The 15,482-nt window shown below is 44.9% G+C and overlaps 1 protein-coding gene across 4 annotated transcripts; it reads left to right on the forward strand.

Annotated features, from left to right (window-relative positions):
• Position 1: 1 nt before the first annotated feature.
• On the forward strand, positions 2-14,819 carry ciapin1 (cytokine induced apoptosis inhibitor 1). Of its 4 annotated transcripts, none has more exons than XM_033035945.1 (9): positions 2-110; positions 2,055-2,218; positions 4,754-4,903; positions 7,925-8,001; positions 9,183-9,354; positions 9,925-9,998; positions 12,957-13,075; positions 13,732-13,813; positions 14,477-14,819. In XM_033035945.1, the coding sequence occupies exons 2-9, from the start codon at positions 2,062-2,064 to the stop codon at positions 14,585-14,587; spliced, it is 942 nt and encodes a 313-aa protein (XP_032891836.1). In that variant the 5' UTR covers positions 2-110; positions 2,055-2,061; the 3' UTR covers positions 14,588-14,819. The 4 variants fall into 4 exon arrangements, with proteins under 4 accessions (XP_032891836.1, XP_032891838.1, XP_032891839.1 ...); XM_033035947.1 differs by having other exon boundaries at positions 7-123; XM_033035948.1 differs by lacking the exon at positions 2-110 and adding an exon at positions 137-160.
• The last annotated feature ends 663 nt before the right edge of the window (positions 14,820-15,482 follow it).

Consider the following 15,482-nt stretch of genomic DNA (forward strand, 5'->3'; position numbering starts at 1 on the left):
CCACGGAACGTCACCCGCGCGACACCGTGCGCAGGAGCTCGAGTCCCGGGACTGCGGCGAGTGACGGGCTTGTTGGCGGCCGAGTGACGGGGTTGTTTGTCGGCCGGGCGGTGAGTTAAAGAGGTGGGCTTCTGGTGGAGGCATGAGGATCGGGGCAATGGTGGGAGGAGGAGGACGGGGCAATGGTGGGTGTTGGGCACCGAGGGGCAGTAATAGGACGGTGCAGAAGAGGTGCTGCCAGTACATGGGGGTTGAAGCGGTGTTGCCTGTACAGGGGTGTTGCGTGTTCTTGGGCACAGAGGAGGTGGATATGTTGCAGTGAGGGCAGGAGTGAGCGAGCGGGTTTGGGATTGTGCACTGGAGGGTGGGGGACACTATGGACTCATCACTAGGATTATAATCAAGGGGAATTAATCCCAGTTATACAGCACAGAAACAGACCTTTTGACTAATTTCTCTGCATTTGGCTGATGTCCCTTTAAACCATTCATATCTATATAAATGTCTAAATACCTGTTAAACTTAATAATTGAACCTGCCTCAGTCACTTCCTCTGACAACTTGTTCCACATTCCCCTCATCCTCAATTACCTCATCTGGCAGCCATATGCCCATAACAGTCCATGTGGTTCTTAAGTCCCCTACTCTGAGTAATAGACTGTGTATCTGTTCTCCTCATGACCTTATACTCCTTTATACGATCACCCCTCATCCTCCTGCACTCCAAGGAATAAAGTTCTTGCCTGCCCAACCTCTCTCTGGAGCTCAGGTCCTCAAGTCTTGGCAACATCCTTGTAAATCTTCTCTGCACCTTTTCTATCTTAACAGCATCCTTCCTATAGCAGGGTGACCAAAACTGAACACAATGCGCCAAATGTGGCCTCACCAACATCTTGTGCAACTATAATGTAACATCCCAGCTTCTATTAATGGGCGTACCTTTAGAATGGAAATGAGGAGGAATTTCTTTAACTAGAGGTTGTCAAGTACTTGAAGGAGGTGCAGAAGAGATTACAACATTTCCGATGGGGTCGGTGATCAGGTGTGTGGAAAGACAGGAAGAAGCCGGTTTAATATGAGAGGCATAGATAGAGTAGACAATCAGAACCTTTTCCCCAAGGAAGTGTGTGGAATAAAGGGATATAGATCATTTGACAGGTGAGAACAGTTTAACTGGGCATCATATTCTGCACAAATATTGTGGACCAAAGAACCTGTCCCTGCGCTGTACTGTTCTATGTAATCCATGCATGTATAAGATATTGCACTTTGGGAGGTCCAATGCAAGGGGGAAGTGTAAAGTAAATATAAAGTAAAGAAGGCATTTAGTATGCTTCCTTTTATTGAACAGGGCATTGAATACGACAGTCATTTTGCAGCTTTATAAGAATTCAGTTAGGCCACATTTGGAATATTGAGTGCAATGCTGGTTGCCCTTTGGAGAAAGGATGTGGAGACTTTGGAGGTGGTGCAGAAGAGGTTTACCAGATTGTTGCCTGGATTAGAGGATATTACTATAAGGAGAGATGGAACAAACTTGTATTGCTGTCTCTGGAGCATCAGAGGCTGAGCGGAGACCTGATAGAAGTGCATATAATTGAGAGGTGTGGATAGGATAGATGGCAGATACGGTAGATGGGCACATAGATATGCAGGGAATGGAGGGGTATGTATCATGTGCAGGCTGATGAGATTTATTTAGCCAGGCATCATGTTCGGCACAGACATAGTGGGTCAACGAGCCTGACCCTGTGCTGTACTTTTTTATGATATATGTTCTATGGAACTTTTCTTATCGCAGTTGAAATTGCTCCATCTCATAACTAAGCACCTACATTCTACTTCCCTCCACCTCCCTACTTGCATACCTTCCTCCCTCCTTATCCTGAGCCTTGCCTTCTCCCAATCAGCACAATCCCTACTTTCACCCCATCCTCACTGTTTTTTTAGATTGTATTCCCCAGCTCTCCATGGTGAATAATCGTGTAGATTTCACTTCCTTCACATCTGCGACTGATGTAATTATGTAATATTTACTTCTTCTTCTAAAACAGGTTTACAATGGATCAGTTTGATATAAAGCCAGGACACTATGTGGTAGTGATCTGGGATGATTTGACCACAGCTGAATCCAATTCCAAGCTGGTGCAGGACATTCGGGCAGTTACTGGTTCTTCAGGAAATGTAGCAATGGAAAACATTGAGAGGCTTCAGCTATGTAAGTATGGAGAACAAGACTACGTAGTCGCTTTCTCCCCCTATCACCTTTTAACAAAATGCAGCTTTTAGTACTGTGTCTGATAAGAACTCTTACCAGCTTGTCCATAACTTGGTCATTCGACTCCTGCCAGCTCCCAGTAGAGCAATCCCATGTCAATTTCTCTTCCCACTCCTTTGTAACATTTCTCCTGAATCACTCTCGTCTGTCCATCAACACCTTTAAAAAACACAAATGCTGGAGTAACTCAGTGGGTCAGGCAGCACTTCTGTAAAACATAGATTTGTGTCGTGAACCTTTTTCAGACAGATTGTGGGCGGGGGGAAGAAAGCAGGAAGGATGACAAAGCATGGCAGGTAATAGGTTTATACAGGGAAGGGTGTTTTTTTTACAGGCAGAGAGATGGACAGAGGCCAGAAATGAAAAGGCAGAACTTATGAGACAAAATAAAAAATGTGAAATAAGAAATGTGAAACTCGAGGAAGGAATGTAGGTGGAAGGGGAGGGGAGAAATTGGTGCGAGTCCCGATGGGGTTACTTGGCAAGTGCATGTGACCTCGTGCAAGATGCCTCGTGGCTGGTGCACAAGATAAGAGCTTATGGTGTGTCAGCATGGAATAAGGATTAGTTATCACACAGAACACAGAGCATAAATAAGTCCTTTTTAGACAGGCGGGAATGGGGTAAATAGTGCAGTGGTCCAAGAGTCAGTTCTTAGCCCTCAGATATTTACAACTTATGTTAATGATGGGGGAGGGGGGGATTGGTTTATTATTGCCACATATACCATGATACAGTGAAAAGCATTATAACTCAAGCCCCCCAGTTCTGGTAACACTCTTATGAATCTTTTCTGTACTTTTTCCAGCTTAATAAGTTCCTTCCTTTAGCTTGGAGACCAGAATCCTCCAGTTTCTGCAATTGTGCCTCAAACCATGGGACAATAACCAATTTGGTGTTTCCACAGTCCATTGTCAATATTCACAGCATATCAGTTCTCCCTAACTGCTTAACCAATGAGTCATACAGCATGGAAACAGGTCCTTCGACTCGCATTTACACTGGTCCTACATTAATCCCATTTTTATTCTCTCCAAATTCCCTTCAACCGCCAGATGCTGCGACTAATCTACACATTTAGGGTTGCTACGTTATTGCGGCCGATTCATCACCAACCGGGACATCTTTGGGATGTGCGAGGAATCCATAGTCACTGTGGGAAACCCATGCAATCACTGGGAGAACATATAAACTACAAAATAGCACACGAGGTCAAGTTTGAACCTGGGTCACTCGAGCTGTGGCACTACAAGCTGCATTTTTATACTACCCTCAGGTGACTGACCTGTGCTCAGCTTGCACAGTCAGCACGGCTTCTATACTCGGCACTGGACATCTTGCCCAGACTGTGCTAGCATTAGCTCCCACTTACTACTTGATGTTCAGAGGTCAGGTCTGTACATTATGTCTTCCAATGCTATGGCTGGCTTTTACACATGCTGGCTATGTCTCAGAAATAACTTTTTCAACTTTGTGCCTGATATTCATGACTTTGATCCAGTGATCTGACCAATACAATTTTGATCTTAAAACTTCATGATTTTTGACTCCTTCTTGATGAACTAGTTACTGTTTTGCCCCATACTCAGCCATGGTCTATAACTGGCTGAAGTCAGGTAGCTGGACACACACCAGTGAGTTGCTGACATTTTCCTGTGCTGTGCATTATCTCTCTGTGGAACATCATGTTCCCATTAACACTTCCTCGGTGCAGTTCCCCACAGTTTTTGGCTAATTAAGTTCTGGTTCGTCCATTGTCAATATCCTCGAGAAACTGCAATAGAAATTTTGTAGGGTGAAAGATTTATCCTCTACACAAATAGTACTCTAATCCAAAGCTGCTCACCGGCTGAGTTTCCCCCGCAGATTGTTTGTTTTTCCAGATTTCAATACGTGCAGTCTCTCATGTCCACGTTCTGCTCCAATCATAATTTCCTGCTTTGTTCCAGGGCCCTTTATTCTCAGCACTGACCTACAAATTCCTGCATGATCTCTAACTCATGCTGATATATTGCATATTCTACAAATATCTGTGTAAAGTGAAAAGACTCTTCTTTATTAGATATATTATCCAGTTATAGTATTTGTTTAATATCTAGCTATACAAATAAATGAGCAAAACACAACATGCTGGAGAAAATCAGTGGATCAAGCAGCATCTGTGGAGAGAATGGACAGATGACCTTTTGGATTTGGACCCTTTTTCAGACTGATCAGTTTGAAGAAGGATACTGACCCGAAATATCATCTGCCCATTTGCTCCATTGATACTGCCTGACCTGCCGAATTCCCCCAACACATTGTGTTTTGTTCAAGATTCTAGCATCTGCAACTCCTTGTCTGCATTAATAAGCTGCCTTTGATGTTGCATGGCACTAGGGTCCTGTTGATTGTACAGTGGCTGCTGCCCCTTGTATGTCATGTAGACGGTTGTCAGTGTGTCAGACTGTGAATCACCCTCTGTTCTATTTTCAGCTGCTCACAAGGACTCCAGCTTTGACGTTGTGCTCTCTGGTGTCGTGCCAGAGTCTACCACTCTGCACAGTTTTGACGTATTTGCTGAAATAGCTCGAATTCTGAAGCCTGGAGGAAGATTTTACTTCAAGGAGCCCGGGTGTATATCAGGTAGCATTGTACTTTGGACTTTTGATATGCAGTGTAACATAAGTTCTTGTGCAAGCTTTACAAAATATATAAGTGATAAAATGCAGATGGTGATGATGATAAAACATTTAATGTGTTAAGTTGAAAAAGTAAAATTACAACATCTGGAAATGCACAGGTTAGATGGCAACTGTGAACACAGAAATAGACTTGACATTGTCTATGACCTCCTGTTGGAACTGGAAAATATTCGAGTGATTTCATCAGGCAATACAGATTCAATGATCTGAATGGATATGAAAGGCAAAAGGAGGTATAAGTGGGACAAGTCACTAAACTAAAGATGGCGGAGCAAGAGCTGGGACTGGCGGGAAGATCATTGCTAGTGACTACATATGAAATTGTTTAACTATGCCAGTAGCTCCCAAATTCATAACTGAAGAAGGTGGTTCTGAAAAACAATCACTCAGCCTATGTCTATGAGTCCCCATGGAACGGAAGTAACATCATGAACTCGTGTTCAGAATTCAGGAAGGTGGAGAGGGAGAAAGTGGAAGGGCGTGTATTATGCCCCTGAACAGGCAGGTGCCACAGGGAACAAGACAGTTATTGGAGTGTTGGGAGAGTGAGACAGTTTGTCATAGAGGGGCAGCTCCTGGTGACATGCAGAAACAAGGAAGTATGTAGTCCTAATGTACGCAGGAATGTTGTTGTTTTTTTATGGTATGCATTTAAAGCAAGAAATTTTGGAATGTGAGTACTGGGGCCTGTTGTGATTCTGTTGCAGGTCCTGGATCCAGGTACGAGTGAAGCCAAAATTTGGGGAAATTTGGGGGGGGGCTTTTTGATCAAGGAAACATAATTACAGTAAAGAGAGGCTATTCTTGGAGGATCGTTTAGTGAGGTCATATGGGTGGCATTTAAAAACAGGAAGGGAGCATCATTTTGATGGGACTGCATTATCGACCTCCCAATTGACAGGGTGAATTAGAGGAACAGATGTCTAGGGAGGTTGCAGATGGCTGTAAATATAACAGGGTATTATTAATGCGAGATTTCAACTTCCCTGAAATTGACTGGGTCCTCTATAATGTGTAGAACTCTCTCTCGCACCCCATGTGTAGGATGGGGTGCGAGAGAGAGAGTTTGTTAAATTTGTCCAAGCAAACTTAATTAATCAATATAAGGGATTCCGACTCGGGAGGTTGAAACACTGGACCACCTAATAGGGAATGAGGTGGCAAGTGACTGGTGTAAGTGACCATAATTCTATTAGTTTTGAAGTAGTTAGGGAGAAGTATAGGACTGGTCCATATGTTAAGGTCTTAAATCGGGAAAAGACTGACTTTGGAAGCATGTGGTCGGAGCTTGCAGTGGTCGATTCAGAGTGTCAGGTAAGGGGATTTCTGGCCAGTGAGAAGCTTTCAAAAGTGAGATATCAAGTCGAGTCAAACAGCAGGGAAATTTTACTGTCATGAACATATGCAAATGGAAGGAATTTAATGTTTAATTCCCATAATTAATCTAGAAACATCCACTCTCATAATCAAAATTATTATTTTTTGCGCAATACATCTGACTAAAACTGTTGTGGATATTTAGTATAAAAATATTGATAACGGTTAGACAATTACACAAAATATAGACGATTTAGATGCTCTTATGACATGATTGTCCAAAAAAAAGAGAAATGTAATCATCTTGCGAGTGGGTGTTTCTGGCATGTGATCGATTGGAACGTTGCCGTTGCAGTGAATTTTAACCCCATATCGGCAGGCAAGACACGGCCGAATCGTTTGGGGACTAAATAACATTTTCGCATCGTAAAATTAGACTAAAGCCGCCCCAAGAAGCAAGATTATATGTGAAATAAACGACGTACCCTTTGTTTTGTCCTGATATTACGATCCGTCACGTTGAAGGCGTTGAGGGCCTTCGAAGTCGCCTTTTACTTTAATCCAACTATTAAATTGTCCAGCGATTTATATTAATAAAAAAATTTAAAAAACGGGAAAGGAAGTTTCGATCGATTTTTCTTCATCTACTAGCAGCCCGAGGAAATCCCTCTCCGACAAGCGATACAAATCTGCATTTTAATCCCGCCCCCCCCCCCCTCCTCCAAAGGCGCCGGAGTCGCACACACAGCCCGTGGCAGATCTGCAGCGCCGCTGAAGGTAGGTTTTGTAACACCGCTAGTAATTGGGAAGCAATACTTGTCTTAGATCCACCCTCGGGAAACGTTTTTTTTTAATTAATTAAATTGTTTTGGCCAAACCCAAATTGAAATTTATCATTCAGATATCAATAATATAGTAAATATTATGGTAGTATTAACCAATAAAAACAGATTCCTGTTGACATTAGCGTTCTTGAACATTGGACCACAGACTGCCTTGTGACTGCTCTTCCAGATGTCTGCCACCAGTTCTAATGAATTCCTACTCATCAATCAGGCTTAAGTCAACACACAAGATGAATGAAATGCAATTTTTTTCTGTTCAAATCTTCAGGCTCTAATGTAATGGCTGTTATGCCAGATTATCCCGAGGCTTAACGTTCACAGTGTTCCAGCTGTGGTCCTGCTTCTTCATTCATTCATTTTGAAATTAATGGGCAGGGCCATCCACTGTGGAGTGGAAAAACTGTTGGAGTATAGTCTCATTATCCCATCCCCAACGATGTCTGCCCACTCAAAGGCCTCTATGTTCTGATGAATCTTTGTCTCTGGTCTGTCTCACCTTTCAAGTCACAGCAGTAGCAAGTGGTGTTGCTCTGTAGTGCTGGGGCAGGAGACCACCCAGGGCAGTGAACAGAAATGTTTGCTGATGCCTGCGTGTCCAGCACATTTCCAGCATGCTTCCTGCTGCTTTAATGCATCCTGCTTTCACAGGTATTTGATCATCCTCTCATCAAGCATCTTCCTTCAAGTCTCAGCATGCAGTAGTCGAGGGTTAAACCAGCATTCACTAGGTCTTAAAAGCATAATATCAGTCATTAATGTGAAGGTTGCTGCTCTTTACCACTGTCTTTTCTTTGCATTAGGTGATAATGGGAGATTGAAGACTGCGTCCCAGCTCGCCTCTCTGCTTAAAATGGCTGGCTTTACGGAGATCTGTGAGGTATGGTTCAGACCAGATAGTCGCACTATCCAGAAAATGAGAAAACTGCCCTCTTGGTGCGGTACGAGCCGGGAATGTCATTGGGGGATGGAGTGTTGTTTTGTAAAGAGAGCGGTCTGGGAAATTGGACATGCTGAGAGATGGGGACACGCCGAAGGGGTAAGGGTGGTCTACTACAGCTAAGCAGGTGTAGTATTATTCTGGAGAGGATCTTTTACTGTGCTAGAGTGGGGAGTACATACATGTATGGAGGCTGGAGTGTTGAAGGAGAGAATGAGCCATGTAGGAGGTGAGAGGTGGGGGTGAAGTGGCTCGGGTGGGGTTTTTTAGGTTACAGATGAGTAAAATGAAGGAGCAGCTTGGAGAGTTCCTGTGGAAAGGGCATGAGGAGGACATCAGGGTGGCCTGATGGGTTGGTGAGAGGAGGGTGTCGACTGTAGAAACATAGAAAATAGGTGCAGGAGTAGGCCATTCAGCCCTTCGAGCCTGCACCGCCATTCAATATGATCATGGCTGATCATCCAACTCAGTATCCTGTACCTGCTTTCTCTCCATACCCCCTGATCCCTTTAGCCACAAGGGCCACATCTAACTCCCTCTTAAATATAGCCAATGAACTGGCCTCAACTACATTCTGTGGCAGAGAATTCCAGAGATTCTCAGAGAGTAGGAGCGATTGGGATGCCTGAAGGGCTGGAGAGGAGGCGTTATGTATAATCACATTCAATGCATCGCACATTACTCTTTGATGTCAGTGCCTGTGTTCCCTGTCCTTTTATAAAGACAGCTGTGAAGAGTTCATTGGACTAGATCCATGCCTTTGCTCAGGTTACATTTCTGATAGTGTAACAGGCCCTTTCCTTTTGTTATCCTCTTTTTCAAATGTTTAAAATGTCTCCTCTAACCTTAAAGATTCGCACTTGCCGACTTTGTTTCCCCCGACACTGGAGCATTAGCCCAGCTGCATTTCTTTCGCTGCAACCTGAGGCAGGTGTTTGCCACTCGTGCTTGCGCAAGAAACTTGCCGCTCAGTTGCTCTGTTCCATAAATGTACGTAGTCAACAAACCAATGGCAGTGGCATTGGGGTCCCTGTGCTTCATTGTTCCTGCATTGCTGTGGTTTGTTCCAGCTCCACTTTGCACACACATCAGCAGTGATTGTACCACTGACTTTGTCACAGATGGGAAAAGAACTTTTAACTGCTGATCAACTAAGTTCCATAGACCATGGCATCGGCTCCCCAAGTGGCAACTTGGTGAAGCACGGAATAAAGGCCAAGAAACCAGACTTTGAAGTCGGATCCTCGTCTCAACTCAAACTGTCGTTTGTTAAAAAAAACAACCAGGCACCAGGTAAGTGTTGGTAAGCAGTCAAAGGGGAAAGTCACTTTGCAACTATAAGCATGATGAGAATGTCTTATTAATCCACAATATTAGAATGATGTAAAATGAAGTCTCCACCACACTTAACTGTCCCAGGGCAGGTAAAGCACAGATTTGCCCCCAGAACGCAGCTCCCGGTCTATACAATGTCCCTGTTTCCACTGTTCTTCATGGGTTTTCCTTGTCATGTTTTTATGCTATAGGCTAACCACAATGGAGTTTCTGGTATGTAACCAAGATAGTAAATCCACCAGTCAAACAAATTCATTTTTGGTAGCGATAAAAGATGCTACAATCCAGTTATATGTAAAATTGTTAATAGAGATCACTTCACAGGCAGCTCCCAAGGTTTGAAGATGATGGAATGGGTGTATTCACCGGTGAGCAGCAGGAAAGTGATTGTCTTTTCATGTAATGTAATGTACAAGGTAATGTGGCCGGCTGCAATGCTATCAGGTGACGGCGGGTGGGTGGAAGATAGGAGGCTGTTAAGGAGCGGGTGCAGGCAGTTGGACTAATTGATGGAATTTACTATTCCAGAGAAGCTACAGTTGGACCCCAATGCAGCAAAGGCTTGGACCTTGTCAGCTACCGATATGAATGACGACGATGTGGTGAGATCCCTCAATCCTCACTACCTTTGCCTGTTCAATGTGGCGATATCCCTCCCTCCACACTACCTTACTCTGTTTGTGTTGAGATCCCTCAGTCCCCACTACCTTTCCATAGTTGGTGTGGTAAGATCCTTAATTCCTCATTGCCTTACCCTGTATAATGTGGTGAGATCCCTCTGTACCTGCAACCTTTCTGTGTTAGTGGTGGGATTCCTCTTGTCACCATTACCTTCTCCTGTTTGTGGTGGGATCTCTCAGTCATAGAGTCACAGTGTGGAAACAGGCTGTTCGGCCCAACTTGCCCACACTGACCAACATGCACCATCTGCACTAGTCCCACCTGCCTGATTGGGCCCATGTCCTTCTAAAACTCTCCTATTCATGTAGCTGCCTAAATGTTTTTTAAATGTTGTGATAGTACCTGCCTCAACTACCTCCTAGGAAGTTCATTCCATATACCTACTATAGATGTTTGACTTAGTGGTCTTTAGTTCACAGGCTTATCCTTGCAGCCCTTCTTAAATAGAGGCACAACATTAGCCAGCATTAGACCCATGTCTTATGATGATTTGTATATCTCAGCTTGGGCTCCTACAATTTATTTTCTTGCTTCTGTTGGAAGCTGCCTCATCAAATGTTTGTTCCAGACGTTTTCTGATTTTATTTCAAGCCTCTGTCTTAGGCTACATAAGTAAGTGCATCGATGATTTGCTCCAGAAGCCACCATCTGCACTTACCCAAATCAGAAACCCTGGGTCGGACGGGAAATTCACGCTAAACTCAAAGCACGGATCACTGCCTTCAACTCAGGGGACCCCGACGCCTACAAAGCAGTCAGATATGACCTCCGGAAGTCCATCACGAAAGCCAAGAGAGACTACAGAAACAAAGTGGAATCTAACTACTACAGTTCTGACCCCAGACAAAGGTGGAGTGGATTATGCTGCATCACAGACTACAAAGGGAAAAATAGGAGCACTGTTCAGCCGACCGCATCGCTCCCGGATGAGCTTAACACCTTTTACGCCCGGTTGGATACAGACAACACAGCACCCACCGTGAGCCCACAGGTGTGCAGGGGGACTACCTCACTGACCCTACAAACGGCAGACGTGAGGCAGACCTTCTAAAAGGTCAACTACCGCAAAGCTCCAGGGCCGGATGGTATTCCAGGGCGCGCTCTCAGGGCGACGCTGATCAACTGCCAGATTCACCACTATCTTCAACCTCTCCCTGAGTCAGTCTGTGGTTCCCACACCCTTCAAAACATTCACCATCATTCCTGTTCCAAAGAAACCTGTTTAAATGACTACCGTTCTGTCGCACTGACATCGGTCATCATGAAGTGCTTCGAGCGGCTAATCAAAACTCACATCTGCTCCTCTCTCCCTGCTGACACCTTGGACCCTCTTCAGTTTGCGTATATACCAAACAGGGCCACGGACGATGCCATCGCCATGGCAACTCACACTGCGCTCACCCACCTGGACAAAGGGAATACATATGTGAGAATGCTCTTCATTGACTACAGCTCGGCATTCAACACTATCATTCCCTCAAAACTCGTCCCCAAGCTCCTTGATCTTGGACTGGAGACCTCCATCTGCGGCTGGATATTCGACTTCCTGACGGGCAGGCCCCAGGTGGTGAGAATTGGCAGCCACACCTCTTCCTCACTGATCTTCAACAAAGGCACACCACAGGGCTGTGTGCTCAGTCCTCTCCTGTACTCCCTGTTCACGCACGACTGTACTGCTAAGCACAGCTCAAACATCATCCTAAAGTTTGCTGACGACACAACCTTCCTGGGCCTCATCACAGACAACAATGAGATGGCCTATAGGGAGAAGGTAAGGGCACTAAACAGCTGGTGCCAGGAAAATAACCTCTCAATGTTCGCAAAACTAAAGAGATGATCGTGGACTACAGAAGACAGCAGGGGAGTGGACACCTCCCCATCCATATCGGTGATGCTGAGATTGAAAGGGTCAGCAGCTTCAAGTTCCTCTGTGTGCACATCACTGAGGACCTCTCCTGGACACTGCACACGGACACAATAACTAAGAAAGTCCGCCAGCGGCTCTTTTTCCTGAGAAGACTGAGGAAGTTTGACACGAACGGCAGCATCCTCACAAAGTTCTACAGTTGCACCATCGAGAGTCTGCTGATGGGCTGCATCACAGTCTGAAACGGGAACTGTTCTGCCCACAGTCGCAAATCACTACAGAGAGTGGTGAAGGCGACACAGCACATCACTGGCAACTGTCTCCCGGCCATTCAGGACATTTTCCACCGGCGGTGCCTGCGGAAGGCACACAGTATCATCAAGGACCACAGCCACCCAGCACGCAGACTATTCTTGTTACCGTCAGGCAGACGACACAGGAGCATGGCTGCACGTACCACCAGACTTAAGAACAGTTTTTACCATCAGGCCATTTCACATCATATATGTTGATTATTTTATTATTGTCTTTTTATCTTACCAATGTCATTTTTATCTTATCCTTGTTATATTATTGTTGAGGTGACCCGTTGTCTTGTCAAACACATTTCATTGTAACGTTGACATCGTGTTAATCTACATATGACAATTAAAACTGGATTGTTGTGATATTTTGCTGCTGATCAAATGCTGCTCGAGGCCGAGGCTCCCACGCACTGAGAATGATGAAAACCCTTTAGCTTGCGGTTCTCCAAGGGAACATCATGGAGAGGGAACATCCAAAGCTACCAGTCAAAGCTGTGCTCTTCCATTGCTCTACTCCGCACTGGCACATCTTTCTCACATCTTTTATTATTAAAGGGATGTATACGTAGAAAGAGATGCTGCTCTGAGCTGTAATATCTGCATGATGGAATCTGTTGGGTTGGAGGTGTCGGGTGCTCATCCAAGAAAACAATGGGAAGGAATTCAGTCCATTCAGTAACAGATTTTCCCTTCCTGTTCTTTCACAGGATTTCATAGATTCTGACGAGTTGCTGGACGAAAATGATTTAAAGAAACCTGACCCAGCCTCGCTCCGGGTCATGAATTGTGGAGACAGCAAAAAGAAAAAGCGTGCCTGTAAAAACTGGTCAGTGTCCTGCTCGCACTCAAGCCCTTCAGTACTGTGGTGATCACGTGAATCATCTACTTCAAGTCATGTTGTGTCTGTGATGCCAGCTACTCAGATCTTCCTCCTTCTGTACCCACTCTCTGTAAACAACACCTTTCGCTTTGCCCCTCCAATTTCAGGTGTCCACCTCCCCAAATCAACATGCCCTTCCCACCACCTCCAAAACCCTCCCAAGGGGCGCTGTCATTGCTTTTGCCCTCCACGAGGGGCGCTCCCAGTTGATCTCTCCAATGATTTAATGAGTCAATTATACTTTATTGTCATATATACCGAGGTACAGTGAAATGTTTTGTTTTTCATACAACTCGGTAAAATCATACAGCAGACCTCACCTAGGCAGTACACAAGTGTCGCCATGTTTTGGCAAAGTTAAAAAAGTTCACCGAACAGTTTTAACTAGTGCCTGCCATTGCACGTGGTAGCAGGCCTCTTCCCCCACTTTCCTGGTTTCCTTCGTTTTCGGCACTCCCCCCCCCCCCCCCCCCCCTCCCCCCATCACTCTTGGCGCTCCCCTCCCTCCAGGTCCACCCATCAACTCTCACGGTCTCACTGCTGTTGTGATTAGTTAAAGCAAGGTGCTTGTGTTTATGTATGACTTGGTCTTTCTTTTTCAGCACATGTGGTCTCGCAGAAGAGTTGGTGGTGAAAGGACCCAAAGATGTGAAGTCCCTGCAGGTCAAATCGTCTTGTGGAAGTGTAAGTTTCCTCAAAGTGTGATTGCCCAAATGAATATCGGAGCTTGATCTGGTGTCCAATCCTTCCCAACAAGGCAGTAAGAAACAAGAATCAATGAAGCATGCAGAGACCTAGTCTTGCTCTGCATGAGTCCAATTAAACCTTATAACACTGGGGGCTTTCATGTAATATCCTGGAAATAGATGTGTCAGGAACTAGGAGAGAAGGAATAAAAATCATATTGGAGTTTTTAAGGGAAATTGATCTTGTAGGATAAAACAAACTGCGTTGATAGAGGGGGAGGTGTTAATATCGATAATTTTCAACAGATATTCCATTCAGTGTACAAAATACAAGCTGACACTACTGGGGAAAGGTGGGTGATTTATCATGTAGAAGATGGGGGTGAAATAAACAGTTGGGTTAGGGCCCTCCACCTTGTCCAAATTATAACTGGTGGAGAGCTCCATGGATCAGCTCTTGGCTCTCTATTTATCATCTCTGTGCACTGGATACTGCCTGTTATTTGCAAGGACCTCTTACCTCTGCTAATGGGTGAATGTTCCCTGTATTGTTATACTGCTGGCCCTTTCTCCTCATGGCCTTGCTACTCTTATTTTATTGGGCCTGATTTTCTCTGTGTAATAGTGTGAAGAGCTCTAAAGTTGCTGCTTGACTTTGCAGTGCTATCTGGGCGATGCGTTCCGCTGTGCCAGTTGTCCATACATGGGGATGCCCGCCTTCAAGCCTGGTGAACAGATCCTGCTGACGAACAAGACTCTGAGCGATGCCTGATGTGTTTGAAGAAAGTCTTTGATGGACTGTCGCTGCCTGTCTCCACACCTGGGAGATTCTGTTCCTTCCATTAGAACTGTCAGATCTGTGCTCTCTTACCTCAACCAAATCAGTGAATCGTTGGATTTGATGCAGTCAGACTGAATTATTATTTCATTACAAAGTAACTGAACTAATTTGTGATCTCAATTCCGGGAGTTTATTGAGGTGGGGAAATAAATTGTAAATAATATCTTGCAGTTCTTCTGCCAGAGCAGATGTGAATGTCTTGTACACAGATTCATGCCATGTGCTTTGTGCTCTCAGCGATGCTGCTTCATATTTTGCTAGATCCATCACTTGTCTCCCATTATTATCAGTTTGCATGCTTCATTGTGGGAGGAGTACTGAGGGAGCAACAAACTATTAAAAGGGCATTACTAAGGAATTACTGCGCTGTGGGAGAGGCAGTAGCGAGAAACTACGGCACTGTGGGGGGGGGGGGGGGCAGTGCTGTGGGATTTTTTTTTTCCTGCATCTATCCTGTCCAATTCTTTAAGAGTTTTATATGTTTCTATAAGATCCCCTCTCATCACTCTAAATTCCAGTGAATACAAGCCTAATCAACCTATTTTTTCATCATATGCCAGGGTCAGGGATGTGTCTGAACGTGTCCAAGAAATCCTGAAATGGGAGGGAGAGGAGCCTGAGGTTGTGGTGCATATAGGTACCAACGACATAGGTAAAAAACGAGAAGAGGTCCTGAAAGAAGAATTTAGGGAGTTAGGTAGAGAGTTAAGGAGAAGGACTGGAAAGGTAACAATCTCAGGATTACTGCCTGTGCCACGCGACAGTGAGAGTAGGAATGGAGCGAGGTGGAGGATAAATGTGTGGATGAGGGACTGGTGCAGTGGGT

Source organism: Amblyraja radiata, chromosome 17 (genome assembly GCF_010909765.2).
Source record: "Amblyraja radiata isolate CabotCenter1 chromosome 17, sAmbRad1.1.pri, whole genome shotgun sequence".
Classification (NCBI taxonomy): Eukaryota; Metazoa; Chordata; class Chondrichthyes; order Rajiformes; family Rajidae; genus Amblyraja; species Amblyraja radiata.